This window comes from Xiphophorus couchianus, chromosome 12, assembly GCF_001444195.1.
Source record: "Xiphophorus couchianus chromosome 12, X_couchianus-1.0, whole genome shotgun sequence".
Classification (NCBI taxonomy): Eukaryota; Metazoa; Chordata; class Actinopteri; order Cyprinodontiformes; family Poeciliidae; genus Xiphophorus; species Xiphophorus couchianus.
Genome location: NC_040239.1, coordinates 29,978,497 through 29,999,979, shown reverse-complemented (window position 1 = coordinate 29,999,979; position 21,483 = coordinate 29,978,497). Strand labels below are relative to the sequence as shown.

General features: G+C 39.3%; 1 protein-coding gene across 1 annotated transcript in view; it reads right to left on the bottom strand.

The window, feature by feature from the left end:
- Positions 1 to 171: 171 nt before the first annotated feature.
- The window catches only part of LOC114154479 (breakpoint cluster region protein), a 51,510-nt gene continuing 30,198 nt past the window's right edge, over positions 172 to 21,483 (bottom strand). Inside the window, exons 9-23 of the mRNA XM_028033581.1 lie at positions 19,829 to 19,950; positions 18,893 to 19,058; positions 18,606 to 18,725; positions 17,740 to 17,815; positions 17,540 to 17,644; positions 17,374 to 17,448; positions 15,415 to 15,512; positions 15,178 to 15,309; positions 4,305 to 4,364; positions 3,800 to 3,909; positions 3,192 to 3,331; positions 2,941 to 3,075; positions 2,736 to 2,841; positions 1,309 to 1,468; positions 172 to 1,223 (exon numbers count right to left, since the gene is read on the bottom strand). Of these exons, the coding sequence (XP_027889382.1) occupies positions 1,134 to 1,223; positions 1,309 to 1,468; positions 2,736 to 2,841; positions 2,941 to 3,075; positions 3,192 to 3,331; positions 3,800 to 3,909; positions 4,305 to 4,364; positions 15,178 to 15,309; positions 15,415 to 15,512; positions 17,374 to 17,448; positions 17,540 to 17,644; positions 17,740 to 17,815; positions 18,606 to 18,725; positions 18,893 to 19,058; positions 19,829 to 19,950 (1,695 nt within the window). The 3' untranslated portion in view covers positions 172 to 1,133. The remainder of the gene's footprint in view (positions 1,224 to 1,308; positions 1,469 to 2,735; positions 2,842 to 2,940; positions 3,076 to 3,191; positions 3,332 to 3,799; positions 3,910 to 4,304; positions 4,365 to 15,177; positions 15,310 to 15,414; positions 15,513 to 17,373; positions 17,449 to 17,539; positions 17,645 to 17,739; positions 17,816 to 18,605; positions 18,726 to 18,892; positions 19,059 to 19,828; positions 19,951 to 21,483) is intronic.

Sequence of the window (21,483 nt, the reverse complement as noted above, 5' to 3'; positions counted from 1 at the left end):
AGAAAACATTCCCCCCCAAAATTTACTTGATTAAAAAGAATGTTTAACTTTCATACTGGGATTTTAAGATGGTGGAAAAGCTGGCAAACAGGGAAAGGTTGTTATGAGTTCACCCAGATATTTTACACATGACGTGGTGCATTTATTCATTTAGACACCTGCAAAATAAAAAAAGGTTTTGAAGTTTTTATTTACACAAATCAAACATATGGTACAAGGAAATCCTAACCATCACTAAGAATTATTGCTTGTTTAACATGAATCAAAAGCTTTTAAGATTACAGTTTGTGTTTGACTAGTTGTAGAGATTTGCATTTTTTTCCACAGACTTCTGTGAGAACTGTGAAGGAGGCTGGCTGTGAGTGAAGGACTGCGCTTCGATTGTCCTACAGATAAATAGTGTTTTCAGAAAATGCCGTTATTTCTACAACTGTGGCAGACTATGAAGAAGGAATGCAACATAATATGAAGTTCAGCTTGCAGACACAATCTAAAGAAAAAAAAAGAAAGGTGAACAGTTCTGGAATGCAGACATAAAGATGGCTTTGTAGTTGACATTACACACAGCATGGTATACATTCTATGTTAGGCAGAGTAAAGTGTTAGGGTAGAATTTCTGGAATGATTTTCCTTTCAAAAAAACAACAACAAAAAAACAAAACAAAAACACTCGTATCCACCCTGTAGCTCATCTGGGAAAACAAACAAGAGAAACAGAAATTCACAGAAAACACAAAACGTCGACCGGTTGACTCAACATGCCTGCATGTTGCCTTCAGCTTTAGTCTCTGTACAAAATTTAGACGGTGTAAACATAAGGAGGACAGAAAAGCTCTATTGGTCAGAGCACAGGAAATATTGCTTCTTCAGATTTAAATTAAATTTTACAAATAAAGGAATGATATATTCCACCTATAGATCTTTAAGGGAAGTCTTTTTTTTCTGACACAGCAGGTTGACGTAAACAGACCACAAGTTTAGCTCCCAAAGAAATGGATTTGATTGCGGTGGTTGTTTCCAGTTTTAACAGAGGGTGATGGCGCCTCCTGGTGGCTAACAGAAGTAGGGGCAACGGGAGCCGGACATTCTTCCTCAGAGCAGAGTCGTTACGGTCCAGGTTTGTCGTGTTCCTGTCATACTTCCGTAGAGAAGAGGAGGCTTTGCCGCTTGCTGTCGGGGGCTGGAATGCTCTCCAGCTGAAGGAAATAGAGAAGGACCTGAACCTTCAAAAAGAAACACAAGGAGACGGTCACGCAAATATTCCAAACCATACAGTGACGCGATTTGACGCTTCGGAATGGGCTTTACCTGAGCCATGACCTCAAGAGACCAGCTGTCGTTCATGGAGAGGGGCTGGGAGGTGGACGGGAGTTTGCTGTCTTTTTCCGAAGGTCGAAGCAAAGTGGGACCGAAAACAGTAGCCAGATTGTGCAAAGACATCTTGTTGATGCTCTCATTTTCAGCCACCCTGTACAAACAAAGCCATCATCGGGTTTTAGAGACACAAACACATCCCGGTTTGTAATTCCATTGGTTGTCAAAGTAGATTAGTAACTTTAAAAGCCACTTTTGCTTATATATATATATATATATATATATATATATATATATATATATATATATATATATTAAAAATAAATAAATAAAAGAGAGTAAAATCGAAAGAAATAATTAAATAAAACCCACTTTTCTGACAACAAATTGTCTTTTGAGTCACTAAAACAAGACGTTACCACTATATCTGAATGACAACATTTCAACTGTTAAGGTACATCTGTCACTCTCTATGACTGTAAAAATATAAAGATTGTTTTTCCGACAATTATTTAAAATGAGAATATGTTGATTCAATCAATCAATCAATCAATCAGTTTTATTTATACCACTAGCTAGATTTGGTTTCAGTGAGGTGAGTCAGTCTTTTTGCCAGACAGGAAACTTTACATCGACAACAATAAAAAGAAATGTAACATGATTCAAAATGGCTTTATTTTACTTTAAAACATTAAAAACCATTTAAAAAACTCAAAATACAGAATCTTTATTAGAACAATATAAAAAAATAAAAATAGTAGTAGCAACACAGAAAATATCTCAAATGAGGCATGTTTGCTGCACTAATCAAAAACAGTCACTTCTGGAATCACTGTTGTTTGTGAGCATAAAGTTTATCAGGTTACTTTCTTTCCAGCAGTTTTAGCATTTTATGTATCTCCCTGTACAAAATATTGATTAATGTCTGCAAAATGACAGCTCATGTTAGTGGAGTGCAGCTAAATCCTCATTGATAAATCATAATCTGATTATGTGGAAAAAGGTGAGACATGCATGTCTCGCTAATGTAAAGTAGGATATTTATGATGACACAGTTGTTGGGAGGAACATGGTGGCATATGTCTGCACTTCAGAGTAACAATTCAATCACATTCACATTCAAAAATACTTTATTGATCCTAAAGGCAAATGCTGGTCAAAACTGCGGCAGAAATCCCATGTTTATGTATTTATTTATTAAGTTTATTTGGTGTTTATTTGGTAATACAACAGAGCCTCTCCTCTGCCTAGTAGTTTGCTCAAATAAATGGCTTCTTCACATTTTTGTTGTAAATAAAAGTGATATCATATTTTCCATATTTATTTTAAGAATCTCATACTGGCATGTCTTCTTTAGTACAGATTGAGGAATAAATAAAGACACAGAAGGTAAGGCTTAATTTTACCGGGCATTTATTTACCTCTTCAGGTGATCGAGCAGAAAGACGAACGTCACCAGATTTGGCTCTGGCAGAGACAGCAGCAGGTTGAGCATGCAGCTCTCCTTGGCCACGCTGTCTGAAAGAGCTGCAAGACAGAAGCAAAGGTGGATTCGCTGCCGTCAGAACACAAACTTATCTAAGAGCGACCGACGAGTTGTGAGAACGTAACAAGGTGACGACTGACCGATCCCTCCGGCAAAGTTGGGATACAACTCGTCGGTGAAGAGAGGCTCCGGCAGCTCGCGGAAATACAGCTTCAGCGTTCCAGCGATGGCGTTCACGTCCATCTCCCTCATCATCACGCACACGTCCTTGTTGTCTGAGGAACGCACAAGAAAAGCTGCAAGTTGACCAACTTACAATTCGTTGTAGTGTAAAAAAATGCTTCTTCTTATCCCGCCATAATGTATGTATTTTAACTTAAACCAAACTAACTTGAGTCAAAAGCGGCTTTCAAGGCCTGGATGTCGGTGGCAACACCGGACACTCTGTATATCCCCACTTCGTCCATCCCACGTCTCTCGATCTCCTCCACACACTGGCGAACGATGAGCGGGACTTTGGAGCGTTCGCGCCTAATCACAACAGAGACGCACGAAAAACCCAAAGCTTTACGAGGCAGATTATAAAAATATAGCAAATCTCTTTTAATTTGTGTATGTCGAGTCACTGACACATGGAAGATCAACTGATGGATTGGATGAATTTATCCTTAAAGTGAAGATTGTCACAGTTTGTTTTTAATTTTCCTTGTCAAAATGTTGTGTTTGATTTTGTTTCTGTGTTTTATGTGATGTCTTTTTTGCGATGTTTGTGAAAACTCAAAATTGTTGAGGAGGTTCATTTGAATTTTGTCTTTTGATTTTGCTTGTGTCTTAAAGTATTTATTCTGTCTTTTTTTTGTAATGTTTGTAAAAGTATGATTTATTGTAGCATTTGAAGTGTAGCCCCAGGAAGAATAGTCTCTACTGTAGTAGAGTCCAATGGGGATCCTCTCAAATAAACAAACTGAAAATCATTTGAACATCATATTAGAAACCTACTTTGTGACTACGTGGATTTTCACTCCGAAGACTCCAGACTGTTTCCGTGACGGCATTCGCTTCAAGCTGAACTCCCTGCTGGTGAACCTCATCGACAGCTTCACCTCGATCTACATCGGGTCGGAGAAAGCAGCTGATGACGATTTGGCAACATGAAAGCAGACCTGAGTAACTTCCTCTGAACTCCATTCACAAAGGCCACAGGAAATCAGTAAGACCATCGATTTTTATATAAGGAGAGATTTCTTATAATAAACAATGATTTAATTTACAGTAGCTTCTGATAGCTAACTGTAGCAACACCTTGGTTACTGGTCAAACATTGCTGCTGTAATGTGTAGCCATTTCCCCTTTAGCTACTTCAAGGTTATTCTAAGGAATCGCAAGACTGAAGTCATGGCGATTTAAAATAAAATGATTTTATTATTACTGCAATTTTCTAAACAATGCCCACATTCAAAGTCAACTCCAGCTTTTCATAATCCTCATCTGGACTACAACTTACCCCATTCACGGCAATCACCGTCCTCTGCCAGTCTTTATTCTGCAGAGTTTGAGGATCCAACTACGAAAAGAGAAACAAAACGGACTTATTCTATGAGATTAGGATTAGCTCATTTTAAATTGCATTCTGATCAAAATTCAAATTTAGTTTGTGGATGGTGTGATAAAGCCTGAAACGTGACAGTTGTCTTAAAAGTGATGCATAAAAAATAAAAAAAACTTCTGCATTGGTTTCACTAGTTCTCACTGCTGCATTCAACATAGCTGGTCATTACATACTGACTATCAGAAAAAGGGACAGAGTTGTCTAGTGTTGTGCTAAACTGGTTCATATGTTAACTGGTGAACTGGGACTACTTTGTGCCATTTAGTAATTGTAAATCTGAGCAAACACAGATCCTATTTGGGATTCCTCAAGTCTCTGAACACTGACATTCAAAATATGCATTATCCCTGTAACTCTGGTTATGGAGTACTACATCACAATAAATACATTTATGAGTCTTTACAAAGTTTTTAACCTTGTGTTACCAAGACTAGTAAGGTAGAGTAAGGAAAGATGAAGTATTCCTTCATCTGTTCATGTCTCTCAGATATTTTATACTTTTTGGGGCCTGCCCATAGCAATGCATAGGGATTACATCCCTATGCATTGCATGGCAGGCCCCTATTGTTCTACACCTCAAAATAATTGCCACTTCCTACTACCGTTAATGCGGCTCGTACCGCTGCATGCCCCCTCACAATATATACATCAAAACGTGAGGCTCAATCCCGTGAGGGGAGCTATTACTTTTGTTGGCATTTCGAGTAACTGTGGCGACATAATTAACAAAAAACGAGCCAAATTCAACTCACAACAAAACTCTAACTGACACAAAATAGTGTCAGTTAGACTCAAAATAGACATAGAATTTAGTCTGCCTCTCTGAACTGCTCTTTAGAACCACAGTGATGGCAGAACGTCAGAACTACAGACATGGTGGAACAACTGCTATAAACTCATCGCATCTCTGAATGTTGCTGTTTATGTTATATCTTATATGCATATCATCTAGTGGTGGCAAAAGCAACAAAAATCTAGTGTGCTCTGGACTTAAGATGGAGTACATGCACACATATTCATGACATACTTTGATTAAACTAATTTATCTTCGGTGTGATTCCAGTACCAAAAAATTAACTTTATACCAGGTGAGTCTCTCTAACCTGAGAATGTGAACCTGTACTGGGCTGATTCTGTGCCTTCAAATCATTTTAACAATACTCCTGGAAAAGATTCATAACTTATAACTCTGAAACAGGAACAGGTCTGAAAAACAGCGTGTGTGCTACACTCAAGAGAGAGATTCATTTGATGCATCAAAGAGTGATGTCATCACTGCTGATGTCATTGTTACCAGTAGAACTGAACATTCTACTGATGCATTAACATCAAACACGTTTTGAGCGTCAGGCGAGTCTGGTTTATATTCAAAGTCTATGTGAAGCGTTGGATGCGCTAGATGTGTCAAACGCTCCAAACGGTTCAAATTGCGCCGCTCTACAGGCTTGAAGCGCGATGCAATAGCCCTCGACGCGCCTCCACATAGACTTTGAATGCAAACCAGCTGCGCCTGATGCTCAAAACGCATTTGGTGTGAACGCACCAAATGCGTCCAGTGTCCAGTGTCACATTAGGTCAGTGCTTCTCAATTCCAGTCCTTAAACCCCCTGCTCTGCATGTTTTAGATGTGTCTCTGTTTCAGAATAGCTGTTCCAGAACAGCATGACCTCTTCTGCAGTCATCAAGTACTGCAGTAGCATGTTAATCACCCACAGATTCAATCCAGGTGTGTGGCAGAAGGGGAACACCTAAAACATGAAGGGCAGGGGGGCCTGAGGACCAGAATTGAGAAACACTGCATTAGTTCCATCATATTAGGACCAAACTCTGGTCCTAATATGATGGACTCATTGGTTTGGGTCAGGGGTAACATTTAGAGGTAAGATGCTAATTAAGTTTTAGATAGGGTTAGGGTTAGGAATAGGCTAGTATTGTGTAGGGTTATTGAAAATGTGTGGATTAGGCAAAATCACAGCTACTAAAATGAAGGAAATCAATGCATAGTTCTAATATGGGTCGAAATAGTTTTGACAAACCTGTACAGCATGTTGTTTTCTAAATCATTATAAACAATGATGATATAATATTAGGGTGTTTTTCTGCCAATTGTGTAGCTGCAGTACACTAGTAGTCTAATGTGTTGAATGTGCTGAGACACATTCAACACATTAGAAACCAATCAGAACCAAAGGTTTGCCTTTTGGTTCTGATTGGATGTTTCTGGACAGTAGCAGAGCTAGATGGATTTTCGCAGATTCTCTGTTTCATATTCTACTGTCAGACACTTTTAACAAATATTCATCTATCATCTAACACACTTATCCTTGCGCACACACATTCACACCTTAGGACAATTTAGAGAGATCAATTAATCAAGCAATTAATGCCGAGTGTTAGCAAAACCTGGGTTTGGATAGTGACCTAGGTTAGTGCCACCTGGGTGTGGGTCGGCGTAAAGGCCGAGCCGGGCATAGATTGGCCTTCACGCCAACGCCAACATGAAGCCCCTTCATGCAACCAGTGGAGGTTGGTCGCATGGATGTCTGTCTTTCCTCAGACCTCCATGTTTGTGTGGAGGTTTGGCTTTGCGTGGACTCCTCTGATTGCAACCTGGGTGTGGGTCGGTGCAAAGGCCGAGCCAGACTATGCATGGAGACCCCTGGTTGATTGGAGGTCTGTATTTCGTTAGACCTCCCTGATTGATTGGAGGTCTGTATTTCCTCGTACCTCACTGATTGATTGGAGGTCTGTCTTTCCTCGTACCTCACTGATTGATTGGAGGTCTGTCTTTCCTCGTACCTCACTGATTGATTGGAGGTCTGTCTTTCCTCGTACCTCACTGATTGATTGGAGGTCTGTCTTTCCTCATAACTCCCTGATTGATTGGAGGTCTGTCTTTCCTCATACCTCACTGATTGATTGGAGGTCTGTCTTTCCTTGAACTCCTCTGTTCGTAGGGAGCCTTCTGTCTGCAGGGGGACCTCTGGTTGGGCGGAGACTCTATGACGGTTGTTTTCCAGAGCAAGTTTTAACTTCACCTTCAGGTCTGCAACCTGATCCTGCAGAGATTTCACCGTTTCCTCCTGTGCTTTGAATTTGGAAGCTTGCTCAGTGTGACTTTTGAGCTGCTCCTCATATTTAAGTCTCACTCTGTATTCTTCTACCATGACTTCTATCAGACCTTTGTTGCGGGAGGCGTATTTTTCAGCCTCCCTCTTGAAGTACTCTAGCTGTTGAAGAATGCTCTTGTCGGCTGTAACTTTGGTAGAGCAAGAAACCTTTGCCACAGCTTTAATCTCTGGCACGTTTCTTTCATGTTCACGTTTGACTCGCAGGTGATGTTCTTTTACCACCATTTTTTTGCAGTTTCTCAATCTCCTCCTGCTGTGATTTGACTTCAGCCTGATATGCAATCCTTCGGTCTCTTTCCTCATGGAGATAAAAAATCTTACTCTGCAACTCGTTTTTAAGATCATCTACCTGCTTTGTGAGATCGATGACGTGTTGGCTTGTTTCTTCCACAACTTCCACTGAGGGGGTGATCTTGAAGCCAGCAGAGGGAGTTGTTTCCTGCTTGACTTCCAATGATGTTGGACTCTCAAAGTTGCCAGAAGGACCTGATCCCACCTGGATCTCTGCTGATTCATCTTCCGGTTTAATAGGGCTGTCGCTGTCATCTTCAAAAGAAATGACTGCGTCGTAGTCGACTTGGATGTTGAGGTCCATCATGTCGAGCCATGAAAGCTCAGCTGGAAAAGCTTCATGTTCACAAACAATCTGTTGTTGCTTCATGTCTATATTGTGGTAAATTCTTGCTTCTCTGAAAGGCGTGTAATATCTGGAATCGATATTCCGCTTGTTTCAATTAATTTCGAACGTGCTCTGAAGAGTGATCTGTCGCGATAGAACTGTGGAACAGGTCTGAGAAAACTCTGTCTGCGAGCTACATTCAAGAGAGAGACTCCTTTGTGGTATCATAGAGTGACGTCATAACTGCTGATGTCATTGATACCATTGGAATTGAACATTCTATCAACCTTATTCCTGGGAGGCTTACTGGGGAAACGATTAAGGGTATTACTTCCATCGCCCACCAGAAGTAGAAGTATTTCATTGTAATTTGGAGGGTTTTTGGCTAATCTATATTCATGATAGAAGTTACATCTCTGTTTTCAGTTATTGTACAATATTTAGTAAACTTGTTTATGGACACCGTCTGCTATCAGAGAGCTATTCAGTACAGAGGGTTGTAATTATGAGCTTAATCACGGGGAGCAACAGTGACACCGCGTTAAGTTTTGTAACAGAATTTCAAAATAAAAGCCTAAATATTCCTCTCAGGGTAGTGCTAACTAATATTAGCCTTTACTATCTTTTTTCTCTCAGGTTATTGCACTGCCCTGCTGCACAAGACAGTGAATTAACCTTAGCACAAACCTTTGCATTTCACTGCCCCCATTAGCATTAGCCTTTTCCCTAAAAGAAGCTTTTAGCTATTTTTCTTATTTATTAGCCATGCTTAATACACTGAATGGAGTGATGCTCCACATGCTACTGACAGCATTTTGGCTAATGTTAGCAGTTTGGCTCATTTTAACTTGTACACTAATTTCAACATACTGAATGGCATAAGTCCATGTTACTCAACATGTTTGTCAATCTCCACATGCTATTGAGTACACTGTAGCTTACTTTAGCATTGATGCTAATTTGTAGCATCAGAACGCCCACGAAGTGTGCCAACCGACAGGCAGACTTTGGCAGGCCCCGTTAAAATTTCTTCAGAAATGTTCTAGTTAACATTTCTTCTTTGATGTGATGCTTAAACCTTTACCACTCCAACCAAATCCCTTATTTTCCTCTTAAGCATTTTGTAAAATCTTGTTCATAAATAATACAATACAAACGCAACAATCTTGTCCTGCTTAAGCCGGCAGAAGATTTCATAGTATACTGAGGTTTTAGAAAGTTTGTTTCTAAAACCTCCATTGGTTCTAAGACATTTTCTGTCAAAATGTTCCTTCAGTTTAAAATCATGTTTCATGAAATGCAAGAGAAGACGACGGAGCGACTACAGTTTAGTGGAGTAGTTATTCAGTACTGACCAGATAGCCATACTAATTACCGTATTTTCCAGACTATAGAGAGTGCGCATCACTATAAGCTGCACCCACAAAGTTGTTTAAAACAAAACAAACAAACAAAAAAACAACTGGAAACGTACATATATTAGCCACACTGGGATATAAGCCGCTGGTATCTCCGCTGCTCTCGGTTTTCCAAAAGGAAAATAAATGAATAAATCTGCAATTAAGGACGCAGCCCTCCGTCTCCAATGCTGAACCATGGATTCGTTCACGCCGAGCTTACGTGGCTATCGATCTGATCGATAGCCTTTAACTTAAAAGCGGCATCATATGAACTTCTTCGTGTGGTTTCTATGATGAGGGGGTATGAGTTTGAAAACATTTCTCCGTGCCTACTGCTAGCATGTGCTTGTTTTAAATGAAAATCGGCACTTTTTCTTTGATTTCCTATTTTGACTTCTAATGATTCACTTCCTGCTAAAGAGCCCCCTGGTGGTTGAAGAAAAATCCACAGAAAAGCAGCACCGGGCTACAAGCCGCATGGTTCAAAGCGTGGGAAAAAAGTAGCGCCTATAGTCCGAAAAATACGGTAATCAGTTGTTAATTTATGCAGAGTAAAACAGCAAAAAGGTGTAATGTTAAGAGCAAAAACACCTCGCAAAATCTAGGAAAAACGTACTGGGAGGTAATTCTATATTTTCCTTTGTATTAAGATAAAATCATTGTACAAATAAAATGATGACCATCATAATCAATATGTTGTATAGTTTTTACACCAGTATGAAAAAGGTTTGTACAAAATTGATTAGATTATGTTCCACTTAAAAAAAACCAACAATTCTTGTATTAATAATGTGGAACAATGGAATCAGTCACTCGATCTTACACAACGACCCATGCCTGGGTGTAATTTAGCCATGGGAATGTAAATGATGAGTAATCAGGAGAATCGCTAATGAGAGACCATCATGTCTCTGCTGCTAAGCTCTGTGCCTGCGCAATGTGGCAGATGTTCTTTCACCCAAGAAACCTTCAAATCTCATTCCAATAATCCGTTGCCCACAGAGAAAAAAATCTATTCACTTACATAACATAAAAAAAACAATCAGTGGCGATACAGAGCTATCAGCTCAACCTCAAAGATAATCAAACCCAGGAAATAAAAAAACACAACATTGATGGAGGTCAAACAGGAAACAACTAGTCACCGTTCACAGTAATAATATACCCCACCTCCAGCTCTTTACCTTTGGTTTGAGCAGACTGTTGCGGACCCTGTCCCACAGGCGCGACCCTGAACCCGGGGGTTTCCTCACCGCCGGGTCTCCCTCGTCTTCAAACCCGCTGATGGCCCAGTCCAAGCTTTCCCCTTCGTTCAGATTACTCTCACGCATCTTTTCTGGCATTACCGTTTTACGTTTAGTCTCAAACCGACCAACAGGAAAGCAGTACTTCCCTATAAAACCCAACTAGTCTGTAAACTGCGGTGCTAACAGGAGCAGAAAGGCCTTAATCCCTGAATAACGAGCCATCGATTTGGTCTAGATGAATCTCGACTGTCTTCCTGGATTCTTGACACGACTTTCAGTGGCATCCTCTTGTCCAGCTGGCGTTGGACTTTCGCCTCTTTCAGCAAAGCAACACACAGCCTGGCCAACAACGCTCGCCTCTATGTTGTTCTACTTCCCAGATGGATTTGTAGGATTAATGAGGAGAATCCTCTCCCACCCCTTCTTACCAACGTGCTCTCGCCTGCTGCTGTGAAGACTTCTGGCTGGAGGAATCTCAGGTAGCTGAACAGGATCCTCTTAGACCAGGGGTGGGCAATCCTGGTCCTGGAGGGCCGGTGTCCTGTAACTCTTAGACGTCTCCCTGATCCAACACACTTGAATCCAACAGCTGAATCACCTCCTAAGTGCAGTCAGGTTCTCCAGAGTCCTGCTAATGACCTCATTATTTGACTCAGGTGTGTTAAAGTAGAGAAACATCTAAAAGTTGCAGGACACCGGCCCTCGAGGCCTGGAGTTGCCCACCCCTGTCTTAGACCGAGCACGTATTAGCATGAGCCTTTGACCCTTGAGCACGTGCCCCATGTCTAAGAGATCTAAAGAACTGCATTAAGTCCAGCTTTTAAACATTAAATTAGCATTTTTTTAGGGGAAAAAGGAAAAAAATGCCCTGCAAACCCACCAGCTCTACTAGGGATGCAACTAACAATTATTTTGGTAATTGATTATTCTAACGATTAATCTGATGGTTAATAGAAGATTTTTTTTTAAAAAGAAAAAAGAATGGCACATTATGCTGATTTTTCTTTTAACCACTTAAGACTTTTAAATGCAATATTAGAAATACATTAAAAGATGAAAATACAAGGAATAATTCAATTAATTTATAAAATTGTAAACTTTTCACTTCCTAAATGCAATAACACAGTACTCCTTTAGTGAAGACTGGAACTTCTTTTTAGCAAAGGATGCATCGATAGCTAAAAAAAATACTTCATCACCATGTGGAAAGCTTAATACAACATCAGTACACTGATTTATTATTATATTAGCCAGCTAATAATTGGATAGCAAAGATTTTTCTGCCTTTTTTCGTTTTTCTTATTTTTTTTTACAGACTTTGAACAGGGTGAAGCTACAACTATACAACCAGATGAGTTCTGGGTAGAAAACATTTACAAACAAGAAGGTTTTTTTACAGTTTGAATAAAAAAAAATATAAATTTTTTGCAGTTTTGGCTTAATTACTGCTCTGAGTGTGTTGTTTCAGCAAATTACATCGCCTTATTTTGAGTCTATACTCTACAGTCAATTAATTGATGACTAAATTAGTTGACAATCACTTGAATAATCGATTCATCATGATTAATCGTTTCAGTCCTAATTTAAACCTTACAACTGGTTGTGTCTCCCATAGCTGTAAAAACTCCCAGTACGTATTTGTGACAACTGCTAATGAGCCTTTTACATCACGGACATATCACAGCCTCTCCATTGGATTTAAAACCAGACTTTGACTAGGCCACTACAAAGCATTGAACGTTTTTTTAGCCATTCATAGGTGGACCTTTCAGAGTGCTTCGGATCATCATCATCATCAGCTGGTCTGCTTTCTTCTTGGTACTGGTCTTAGATCTATCCTATGGATTCTCTCTTTCGTATTGTAGAATCATAAAGATTGAGCTTAACTGAGACAAGCGAGGCCTTCAATGCGTCAGACAACGTCAGTTCAATTTTCTGCTAGACCTTCTTTAGGGCGGGGCACAACGAGCTGGTGTTGATGTCGTTTAGCCTACTTTATGTTGTCAGATAGGTTCTGTTCAATATCACTCTTGATTCTACAGGTCAGGAAGGAAGTCTTAGCTTATGGTTGCAAGGTGACAAAATGTAAAAATGTACAAGAGGTTTGAACAATTTTGCCAAAGAACTGTAGTTGCAATTAGGTTAGCACAAGAAAAAGGCTCAAAACAACACCATGGGTGAATAAATGCTGAATAATAAGGTGAGAATGTCACATAGGAGTGGCCATTTATCGAATTGTTTATCATTTATCAGGATTTTTTTTCAAGCTAAGTATTTTGAGCTATCATTTTTACAATAAATTCCAATTAATGTTTAAAACCCCCTGTGAAAAATCTGTGAAATAGTAATCTGTGAAAAATTGCTTCTTTTTCACAGGTTGCAGTGAAAAAGAAGCAATTTTTTCCGCTATCCGGACAGGACCACAAAATATGGTAATGAAAGTTCCCGCGTAGGCTCCTCTCCTTGAAGGCTCTCCTGTGGTTTGAACCACCTGTCCCCAGCAGGAAAATCCCTTTGTCGGCTGATCAACAAGCGTCCACTATCTCTCCCTTCAGCAAAGCGATGCCAGCAGCTACATTTGGTCGACCCAAAGTCTAATCCAGCCTCTGTCACAACACCCAATCAGGAGGTCGAGCGCCACTGACCCAGCAGCAGCCTCATGACTCACTTCTTCTAAAGCAGCAAAAGGCCCTTGAAGGGGCGATTAGCAGACAAAGACACCAACGTAGAACAACTGCCATCTCTAGACTGGAGCAGGGGCATCCTAATTGCGGCCCGGGGGCCATTTGCAGGCCCTCTGGATGATTTTGTGTGGTTCCCCCGACCACAGTTTAAATATAACCTATAAGCACAGGAAGTTGATACAGACAGACAATTTAAAAAGAAAAGTATTTTAGTTCGACAAATTTAACAGAAATAAAAACAATGTTTGGTACAACAAGTTTCTTATTCATTGACCAAATGACAAAAGTTTTAGTGTGAGAAGAAGCTGTATAGAAATAATCTTCATTCCTCTGGACTTAATGCTGCCAACGAGGTAAAGCTTATTTGTTCTGTTTGTCTTTTACTTATATAATTCCTATATGTATTTGATGAGCTAATTTAGGGTTTTGCTTCCTCTCTTAGTTATGACACCATTTTAGCGGCATTGTTAAGGCATGTTGTCCGCAATAAATGTCTGTTGATACCCAAAAACAATGTTAAGCCTTGACTGAACTTGAGAGATTTAACGCTGTATATTTATTCTTACCTCAAAAGTTTCCAATACTGTTTGTTTATTTATTAGGATCCCCATTTAGTTTCCACCAAAGTGATTAATAATCTACTGGGAATCCAGCTGAGATACAACACATAAGAATAGTTTATGTAACCTGAGCATGATTAGTCAGATATCACATTTTACAAATTACACACATGAACCTAACTTTAAAAAACAGATTTAATAACAAATAGGATTTCAGTGCTCTTTTAAAAGAAAATGTGCTTTTTAAATCTTATCTTTTTAGGTAATTTATTCAACTCCTAAATTGATCTGCATACAACAGACTTTTGATACAAAGTTTGTCTTCTCACATTTTACAATAAATTTTGTCCGGTAAAATAAATAATTATCTGATTAGAATAAATACATTTTTTATGAAATAATTCAGGTCTTCATGTTACTATGACTTTGTTTATACATATGAGCAGTGATGGCATAGTTACTTCAAAAAAGTAACTTTAATCAGATTACTGACTACTCCTTGAAAAAGTAACTTGGTTAGATTGCAGACTACTTGATTTGGAAAGTAACTAAATTACATTAAAAGTAACTTTTTTAGTTACTTTCAGCAGCTGCTAGCAACAACGCTCCGTCACCTGTGAAAATTACATTGATCTTTGCCAATACTTGATTGCCAATACTTAAAACTCAAAATAGTTCCCGTTTTTCCACCAACAAAATGCACATTTCCCTCCTCCCTCCATTGTTTACATTTCTTGTCGCTGCTGATAACTCGCGCATAGAAACGGTGGTCACTCCCCAAGACGCGTAGAGGAAATAATATTAAATTCCAAAAGAAGACCGTAACACACAGTAACGCAAAGTGATTTTGATAAGTAACTGTAGTCTGACTATTGGTTTTAGCAGTGCGTTAGATTTCTCGTTACTGAAAAAAGTGGTCCGACATGCATATGGGTAAATCAAACTGCAAGCTAACCTTGAATAAAGTGTGGTGGATTTCAATAATATTTAGAAGACATTTTGGGGATCTATGATTCCTTAAGTCCCCAAAAATATACTGGAAGAAAATCGGTGCAGTCTGAATCCCCAGCTGCACCCCAAGTACATCACTGAAACCGCTTCCTGTAACTCGCATCACTCTCTCCTACCTTTATTTGTCCTTTGGCCACGATCTTATCCGTCATCTCTCCCTCCTCTTTGCTCTGCTTGGTTTTGGCGCAGCACTTCTCGTAGCACAGCAGCCTCAGGGTCTGAGAGCCCTCCAACTCGATCTCAAACTCCTTGCAGTGGAAACAGTGCAAATCAAATTACGTAAACCTTATCCCCTTTCATGAGGCTTACTTAAATGACTGATCTTGCTATGCATTTCTGGAGAGCAGCCTCACCTCGTTCCAGTTGGGCTCTGTGGAGTCTCTGTGCACACGGGTCTTGGCTTTGTTGACGAAGTAGCCGTAGGAGTCCACCTCCAGGGAGCAGTACAGATCTAAAAGCAGAACAGCGTCAAAGTGAAACTAAAGAACTAAGGATCTGTGTTAATCATCTGGCTGAGACACACACTACACCACGTGTGTCAAACTCAAGGCGCAGGGGGCCAAATCTGCCCCACCATAATGTTTTATGTGGGTCTCTATGTCCATAGGGACACATAAGTTACAGATGGAAATATCTCAGTGTTTAGTGATTCAATTCAGAAATGATTTCTAGCTCCAAAATCTATTTTTCTATTAGAACGGTCTAGAGATTCTTTTTAAATGATGTGATCGACAAGAGGAAAAGACAGTGTAAACAAACAGAACATTAACTTAAAGAGGAAGTATTACGCATTTCCCAGGCAGATAGTGCCATTTTACAGCATAATCCAGTAACTATGTTTCCTTCAGTAGTTATAAAAAGGCTGCAAATGCAAATATGACTTAGAAGAAAATTTACTTCCTAATTTAACACCTTGAAATTGGGACTCTGTCTCTTTAAGAAACTCCTGCTCTTTCTGAGACTCCAGGAAGTCGCCACATCATGGCTCCTCTATTGACCCTTTAACAACGTTTTTACCAACGTTTCACTGAGAACTACTGTAGCTCCTATAATGAACTCAGAAGGCGTGCCATCCCACCAGGAGTTTGCCAATTGCTGGACAACCTGGTTGAAAAACATATCATGATATATGCATTTCATATCAGACCATATTGATATGGTCTAATTAATTATTGATTAGTTATTAATCAATAATTAATTGGTTTTTTGTTTTAAATATTGGAAATACTGCCAAACTTCTGTCATCACCTTTCTTGTTCTATCCACAGTTTTCACTCCACGTCGTTGTTTTTCATTTTTAAGCAGTTATGATAACCTGAAACTGCTGCGGCGCAAGTTACTTAACATGTTGTTGCTAGGCAACCAAAGAGGGATTGAGTTAGGTGATGCCACCAACTTTGCTTAGCTAGTCATGAGAAGTTGAGCAGATAAAATCTTTCTTCTTCCTACATCCCCCAGAATGCAGTGCAGTTCTGGATCACAGGTCAGTGAATATTCTATAAATTGAGTATTGAATATTATATCCAGTGTATTATCTATTCATACTGATCCTGTGTCTATAGTGATATACATTGTTATCCATTCATAGTCCAGCCCTACCTCACCCTTACTTGAATTCTTGTCTTGAACTCAAGACTAGAATTATAATTTATAATAATAATATATACTATATATGTGAGCACAAACATAGTAAAAGAGTACAACAAAATCTGATTGCAAAAAAAAAGGAAAAAAAATCACAAACAACTGCAAAATCCTGGAGGGACTGACCAATGTCCAAAGATGTTCACTATATTTGATTTTAAAAAGAAGCTATCAAATGCAGACCAAAGCTATTTTTCAATATTTTAGCAGTTTATTAATACGTTTTATCATTACATCCTGGCACAACTGGCACTTTGAGAACCGTCATGATCTTGATATGACCCAAAATAAAATGAGTTTGCTGCCTCTGTGCTACACTGTTTAAGGGAAGTGTCTCTGAGGCAGCATGATGCTTCTGGACAAACAACAATCTCTGTTCCTGTCTTGTTTTTACATGTCTACTCTCAGTCTCACTGTCTCTGTTGATCAATGTTTTGTCAGACAGCATCTCTGACACAAACATTTTACATCACAAATAGCCTTTGTGATATAAAGTGTAAAGTTATGTGAGAGGCCACAGACATGTCTAAGGCAGCTTGTACACAGCGTTCCTGACTAATCCCACTTGTTCCCCTCCCAGCTGGCAGTTGCACAGAGAGCAACACGGAGAGCGAAAATCATCAGGGATCATGATCTCTGATCAAATACACAAGATAAGGACTGCTTACTTAAGCTTTGTTTGAGTCCAGAGGCAGAGTGGACGATGACGTTCAGGAAGCCGTACAGACCAGAGGATTCGTCATCTGTGCAGAAGGAATTTAAGTTAACAACTGAAATACAAAGCGTTGTTTATTCAAATGAACCGGATGAAAAGCGGCAAAGTGGGTGCCTCACCTTCCTTACTCATGGTAATTGGGATAGAGTGAACAGTCTGGAGCTTCACACATGAGTTTGTGAGCATCTGCAGCTCCAGAGAGGTCAAGGAGAAGCTCTTAAAGCCTGAAAGGCGCCATTTTGGGGCGAGAGAGAGAAGTGAGATCACAGCTGCTAAAGACGAAGGGAAAAAAAAGTTTGAAAATCAGAATGAAACTTACACTTCTTCTGCTGCTCGCGAATTATCTCCCTCCACTCTGCCCGCTCGTAATCAGAGGAGATCAGAAATGTGAATCCCTGAAAGACAAAAAGCAGGAAAAACAATCGTCATGGCTCAGTCCTGTAATTCTTTGCCATCAACAACAGAGGGCAGCAGAAGCCAAACTTAAACAGTTGTCACCTGAACTCCTCAACAGATAAACACAATAGTGTTTTAAAACCCAGTCAGTAGCTGCTTTCCTTACGAATGTGTGGAAAACTTTGTCTATATTCTACTAATGTTGAAAACACTACGTTTCAAAATTGCAGTGTTTCCATTAAATAAGAAACGTAAATATAATCATATGTAAATAAGCTTGTTCATGCCATAAGTCATTAAAAATTGTGGTGGCGGCAGAAATAAACAGTAGAATTATATATATATTCATAATTCGTCCACGGCCCTCAGCCAATCAGAGGAGACATCGACGTCTTATTCAGGCATTTTAGCGACAAGCCCCGCCTACTTGGAAGTAGCTACTTATGCAGCGTTTTAGGGAAATTGTAGTCAGAAATTTTACAGTAGAACTGAAGATTCATCACGTTGGAATGAGACATGACTTTTATGAACTGTGTGATGCAGTGAGAGCTTTGGTTGAGCCAGCTGCACATCGTCCAAAAAAACTCCAAAAATAAACCACCATCGTCCTTCCACTTCCCATCGTCTTCTTCAACATTTCTGCCAGTAGACTAGTGTGATATAAAAAAATGTTGTTCCTGTTGCAGGTTTGCGAAATTCAACTACGCGCAAAAACTTTTGATCAAAAAAAGTTTTTTTTTAAATTGGTGCAACGTCATGGTTAATGGGTTAGTAGCTAGTGTGACCCACTTTGCCGTTTCTGTTGGCCACTCTGAACGCCATGTTGGGGGACATGAGCAGCAGCAGCGACTCTTGCTCAGACAACTTCTTCTTCAGCCGCTCTATGACTTTAGCTCCTTTCGTCGTCCTCTGCAGATAAAAAAAAAAAAGGAAGAGAGTTATCACTCTGCAGGGTCACAGACTTGATGCTTTGCTCTAGTCACACTCTCCTGTTTAAGTTCCTCATGCTATTTTTGAATCCTTTGTTCCACAAAACCTGCTGGTGTTTTGGTGTTTTTTTGTTGAATTATCCTCACCCTCTCTCTCTGGATTTCATGCTTGATCTGGGAAATCTTGATCTTCATCGCATCGATCTCCTCATCCTGGACCAGAGGGATGGGACTGGACTCACAGTCATCGATGGTTTGGAAGGTCACGTCGGCCAGCGGGATGTACCATTTGCAGTCATACTGTTGTCCTTTTCTTTAAGACGACACACATATTAAAACTTCTCAAGGCTCCCTATCATGATAATGTGTTTCTATGTCTCATTAAATGTGCTTTGAACTGATGCTTGAGTTATAATCTTTCACTCACCAATGCAAAAGAATAGTAATAATAATAACATGCAGAGCTTATAATAGGATTTTGGAAGGAAAAATAGCTTGATTAGGACTGATTCATCTTTAACAACTCAGGTTTTTTTTAATATTAGAGATACATTAAAAGATGGACTTAAACAAGTCAATTTCTTCTTTAAAAAAAATAAAACAGACATTTCCAAAAATGCAATATCGCACCAATTCTTTGGTGAAAACTCAATTGTTTGTAGCAAAGAAATAAAAAAAAAATCTTCTAACAACACATTCCTTTCTGCTTGACTTAACACCAGTAATACAGTGTAGAGCTGATCTGGTGATTATTTTTTGGATTAACTGATTAATAATTGGTGATTTACATGGTTGTTGTTTTTGTTTAACAGGAGTTGAGCCAGGTGGAGCTAAAACGATGTCACTTTAACAGTTCTGGGTCAATGTTCTTGCTAAACTTAAATGTAACGTGTATACTTTTGTACAGTTGTGGCTTTGTTACTCTTTCAGCAAAGTACCTTTTTCTTTATTGAGTCTGTATACTCCCGTTAACAATTCATCGATAACAAAATCAGATGACGGTTATTTCTAGACTCGGTTCTTAGAGTTTAACCAGATTAAACGTTTTAGGCCTGATCATGAGCGTCTCTGAGCAGGACTCACCCTGCAGCCTGTTTCTTCAGCTTGGTGCAGAGCAGCAGGTCGGTGAAGAGGAAGACGTGACGGAGTTTCCTGGATCCTTCCACCAGCTCCACCATGAAGCGATCCCTCAGCAGCTGCCGGTTCTGCCACAGAAAAACACCAAATCAATCGAGGACAACAAACCTCCATGTGTTTCAACAGGATTTTGAGTAAGAAAAGGACACAAATTGTTCATAACTGTGAAATAAAATGCAGGACAGAAGAAACAGGTTTATATTTTTTGCTAAAAAAAAAAAATGGGGTGAAGGTTGAGATTGGAATAGCTAAAAAAAATTGCTCAATTTTCAAGCCTGGCCACAGATTCTAGAGTGGACTTAGATCTGAACTTGGACTGGAGTAATCTGGAGGATTAGTGCAGAAGTAAAAAAAAATATGTTTTTCTGACTGTTCCAACATGCTGCTACTGCCGTGTTTTTTTGTGAGCATAGTGTGTTGAGAGGAGTACCCAAAAAGTGTACTAAAGTAAAAGCAGCACTACTTCAACTTTACTCAAGTAGAAGTAAAAACAATTACTCAAGAAAGAGTAAAAACGTAGTCTGTAAAAAGACTACCAAGCAATTAAAGCAAAAAATCAAATTTGATATTTCAAAATGTCATCAGACGGACTAAAAATACAAAATCATGCACAAACGCTGGTATTTTGAAGACTAAAATGATAGCATTAATACAAATGAATTACCTATTTTGATGCTTTCTGATGCATTTTTGGTGAAAATAGGTTTGATCTTCATTCAGTGAAGTTACTCGGTGTCCAGAAATTTGACTCCAGTAAGAGTAAATTTTGTAATACACTTTATGTCTAGATTGTCATTTGTGTGAAAAGTTTTCATTTGAGCACCATTATAATATTTTATTAATTTTATTCACTCTCACATCCTGTTTTGTTGGGGTGGTTCGGAAGATCACGTAGGCTGGCAACGGAGGAGAGCAAGTGGCAAAAACAAACATTTTCCAACCAGCTGGTGATACATCTATACTTACCCATATAGATGCATAAAACGCTAGTTAGCTAGCCAGCAAGAGTAAAGTAGTAGCTTGTTACCAAAAGCAATGAAGATGTCTGTGCGAGACTCAATCTTTTGCCTGACAAAAAGGTCTCAAAAGAAAAAAAAAACTACATACAACATAAAATAGTCCTGCCATGACAAAATACAAGACCTGTAATTGGCGTATAAGGCCAACTTACATTTTTTAAAAAGATACATTTCAGACATTTTAAGGCCTTAATTTAAGATACATGAATTTAAAGGCCCAGTATTATGTATTTCTCAGGCACATAGTGGCATTTTATAGCACAATCAAGCCACTATGTTACCTTCAGTTGTTATAAAAATGCTGAATACATCAGATATTTCTTAAAATGAATTTTACTTTAGAATTTAACACTTTGAAATTGGGCCTCTGTATCTTGAAAAACTTCTGTCCTTTCTGAAACGCCGCCTTCAGGAAGTCGTCACAACATGGCTTCTCTTTCAACCCTTCAGCAACGTTTTTACCAGCGTTGCACTAAGTAGTTCCTATAACGAGCTCAGCTGATACAACATTCCACCAGGCGTTTGTTAATTGCTGCTGGCTAGTCTGAAGGAGTTGAGTGGAGAATATGTGTGGGAGTGGGG